We start from the raw sequence: 3,116 nt of genomic DNA, 5'->3' as shown, positions 1-3,116 counted from the left end.
GGAATGACGTGGATCCCAGGAAGAAGGAAGAGCTGGACACGAAGGCCGAGGATGGAGAGTTCTGGTGAGGAGCTGCCCGCAGTTGGGGTTCACCCCCTGTTCGGATGTGGGGTGAATCCCTCGGGTGTTGCAGAAATTCGCCGTGGTTGCCGGCCGGGGCAGGGGGGCCTTTCATCCTTCTCCCCTTTCACCCCGGCGTGATCTGCCTCTGTGCCAGGATGTCCACAGCCCTGGCAGTGCCAGCCCCGGGCCCTCAGCGTGGAGCTCTCACCTGCCTGCCTCACCTTATCGTCCCAATGGAACGAGCCATCCTTCCGGGTCTCTGGCCTCAGGCTCAGCTTCCCCCCTAAGAGGGACAGAGTCCCTGGGGGTGGGCTCAGGAAGGTGCTCGGATGCCCTGGACGCCGGCCTGGCTTAGAGGACATTTGTGGGAATGAAGTGGGAGGGGCCTCGTTAGGGGGACCCCAGTTCACGCTTCATTCTCTTTGCTTGGCTGTTGAGATGTCTGAAGGGCTCTGGTAGGTAAGAAGGAGAAGCGAACGGTGGTGAGGAGACTGGACCACAGCCTCTGTGTTTGTGTCTGTGGTTGTAGGAAAGCCGAGCACTAGCCCCGTGGCCGTCCCCTGTGCCCAGGAGGCACCGTGCCCTTGCCTCCCAGCCCAGCTAGCCCAGCTCTCTTGACGGAGCCTGTCTGTCCCTCTGCCCCTAGGATGTCCTTTTCGGAGTTTCTGAGGCAGTTCTCCCGGCTGGAGATCTGCAGATGGTCCCCCGACTCCCTGAGCAGCGAGGAGGCGCACAAATGGGACCTGGTGCTGTCCAATGGCCGCTGGGCCCGGGGCTCCACCGCCGACGGCTGCCAGAACCCCCCAGGTGAGCGCGGGCCGAGGGCCTCCTGGGCTTGGCCTCCCCAGGGGACTTTACAGGTTCCTCTTTGGGCAATGCCTTTGCACTCCGTTCTCTGGCCTCTGGGCACCGATCAGGGGTGGGGGGGGGGCCGTTGCCCCTGGGGCTTGGCGGCCAGGACACGGGCTGATCTCACCTGAGGCCTGATCTCAGCAGGCGTCATTCTCCAGCTTCTGGTCCAGATGTCCCTGCTTCACCCCCTGCCCCTGCCCCCCGAGATGGTGCTTCTTCCCACTAACCACCTGGGCACCTGCGCTGAGGCCTCCGTCCATGCCCACCTGCCTAGGTGGCCGGTGCCCAGCCGCTGAGCTAGGGACGCAGTGGCTGATGGCCTGGGGAGGGACGCCTGCTGCTCCGATCGCCCGCACCGTCCCAGGGGCCATTTCTCGTGCTGGCACCTGAGCCCGGGGTGGAGGGGCCTGGCCTTGGGGGTCAAGGATGGCCACACGTGGGCCTGGAAGTGGCCCCTCTCGCCCTCACGGAGGCACGGGCGCTCCCTCCCCGGTGGGCATGGTATCTGCACTGACCCAGCTTATTAGGAAAGAGGGAAGCCACCCCGTCCCTGTCCCCCGCGAGCGCTAATACACACATATGCAGGCTCCTCCTAGGACCCAGCCGCTGGGGCAGCCCCGGAGGAAGACACCCCGAAAAGATGCACCCACAACTCTCAGGAGAAGGAGGCGAATCCGCTTCCTCCACTTCCCGCCTCCCCAGGCCCGCGTGTCCTCCCGGCCTCGGTGAGGTGCTGAGTGACTTAACTGTCCAGGGGCAGGGCCAGCGGCAGGGCTGCTGCACTGACCCAGCTTATTAGGAAAGAGGGAAGCCACCCCGTCCCTGTCCCCCGCGAGCGCTAATACACACATATGCAGGCTCCTCCTAGGTCCCAGCCGCTGGGGCAGCCCCGGAGGAAGGCACCCCGAAAAGATGCACCCACATCTCTCAGGAGAAGGAGGTGAATCCGCTTTCTCCACTTCCCGCCTCCCCAGGCCCGCGTGCCCGCCCGGCCTCGGTGAGGTGCTGTGTGACTTAACTGTCCAGGGGCAGGGCCAGCGGCAGGGCTGGGCTCGGTGCTGTGGGAGCAGCGTTACAATAAAATCCCCTTTGAGTGCGAGCCTGGATCTTTTATTTTTTTAAATATATTTTAATTGATTTCAGAGAGGGAGAGAGAGATAGGAACATCCATGATGAGAGAGAACCATTGATCGGCTGCCTCCTGCACGCCCCACACTGGGGATGGAGCCCGCAACCTGGGGATGTGCCCTTGACTGGAATTGAACCTGGGACCCTTCAGCCCGCGGGCTGACACTCTATCCACTGAGCCAAATTGGCTAGGGCAGGCCTGGCTCTTGACCAGCTCTCTCCTTCATCCCCATCCAACGCGGGGCTCCCATCCCTGGAGGCAGAGATGGCGTTGAGCAGAGAGGGAGGGCGAGCGGTCCCTTCCCAGGCCTGTCACTCAGCTTGGGACCCTGGGAGTCCCACGGGAGGGTCCCTTTTTCCTAATCCTGAAATGGATCACACCGCCTTCCGCCTTCAGAAAGGCTTTGTGAACAGGGAGTGTTTTGCAAACGGCCTGCATTATTTTTATGGCTCCTTCGCATCCTCCGGTTCTGTTGAGGAGTAAACAAACAATGTCTGGGATTGCTCTCATGTTGCATGTGGGAGGAATTAAAATCTGCGCGCCATTAGCAAGCTCTTCAAGAGAGCGCGCGCGCGCGTGGGAAATTGGCATGGGTGGGTTGGGAAGCCCAGAACCGCAGGGGGTGCCTCAGGTACCTGTAGGCGCCAACCACCCCCCTCCCCCTCCCCCATCCGTGCCGCCAGCCAGCTGTCCGGAGGAGACGGATGGTCCCTGCCCTTTGGTAACGCTGTGAGCATAGAAGCTTACAGAACTGCCTGTCTCTCCTCTGGCACCTGGACGTATTTGGCTAAAACTCCGCACCCTTGTGCCAGAAATAAAGCAGCCGGAACGTGGAGATGCTGGAAGGCGGAACGGAATAGGTGCTCAGATTGTTAAGAAGAAAGTAGTGATCAGTGGCTCCTGCTCACGCGTGACTGCCTTGATCTTTTACCAAGTGGGACCCTTCTTTGGGGACCCCTCCCCACGCCTCCTGCCCCCCAGGGCACATCATGATTGAGACTGGCGCGGCCCCAGCATGGAGGTGCCCGGCAGGCCCGTCTTCTTCAATTACGCGTTGCACTGGGCTGTGGTA

General features: G+C 61.8%; 1 protein-coding gene across 1 annotated transcript in view; it reads left to right on the top strand.

The window, feature by feature from the left end:
• LOC102260620 (calpain-8) overlaps positions 1–2,059 on the top strand; it is a 25,887-nt gene extending 23,828 nt beyond the window's left edge. The window contains 3 exon segments of the mRNA XM_014539958.1: positions 1–64; positions 710–870; positions 1,784–2,059. Of these exon segments, the coding sequence (XP_014395444.1) occupies positions 1–64; positions 710–870; positions 1,784–2,037 (479 nt within the window). The 3' untranslated portion in view covers positions 2,038–2,059.
• Positions 2,060–3,116: the final 1,057 nt, after the last annotated feature.

The sequence above is a fragment of the Myotis brandtii genome, unplaced genomic scaffold (genome assembly GCF_000412655.1).
Source record: "Myotis brandtii unplaced genomic scaffold, ASM41265v1 scaffold231, whole genome shotgun sequence".
Taxonomy (NCBI): Eukaryota; Metazoa; Chordata; class Mammalia; order Chiroptera; family Vespertilionidae; genus Myotis; species Myotis brandtii.
The sequence above is the reverse complement of the archived record's forward strand: the minus strand, read 5'-3'. Positions and strand labels throughout refer to the sequence as shown.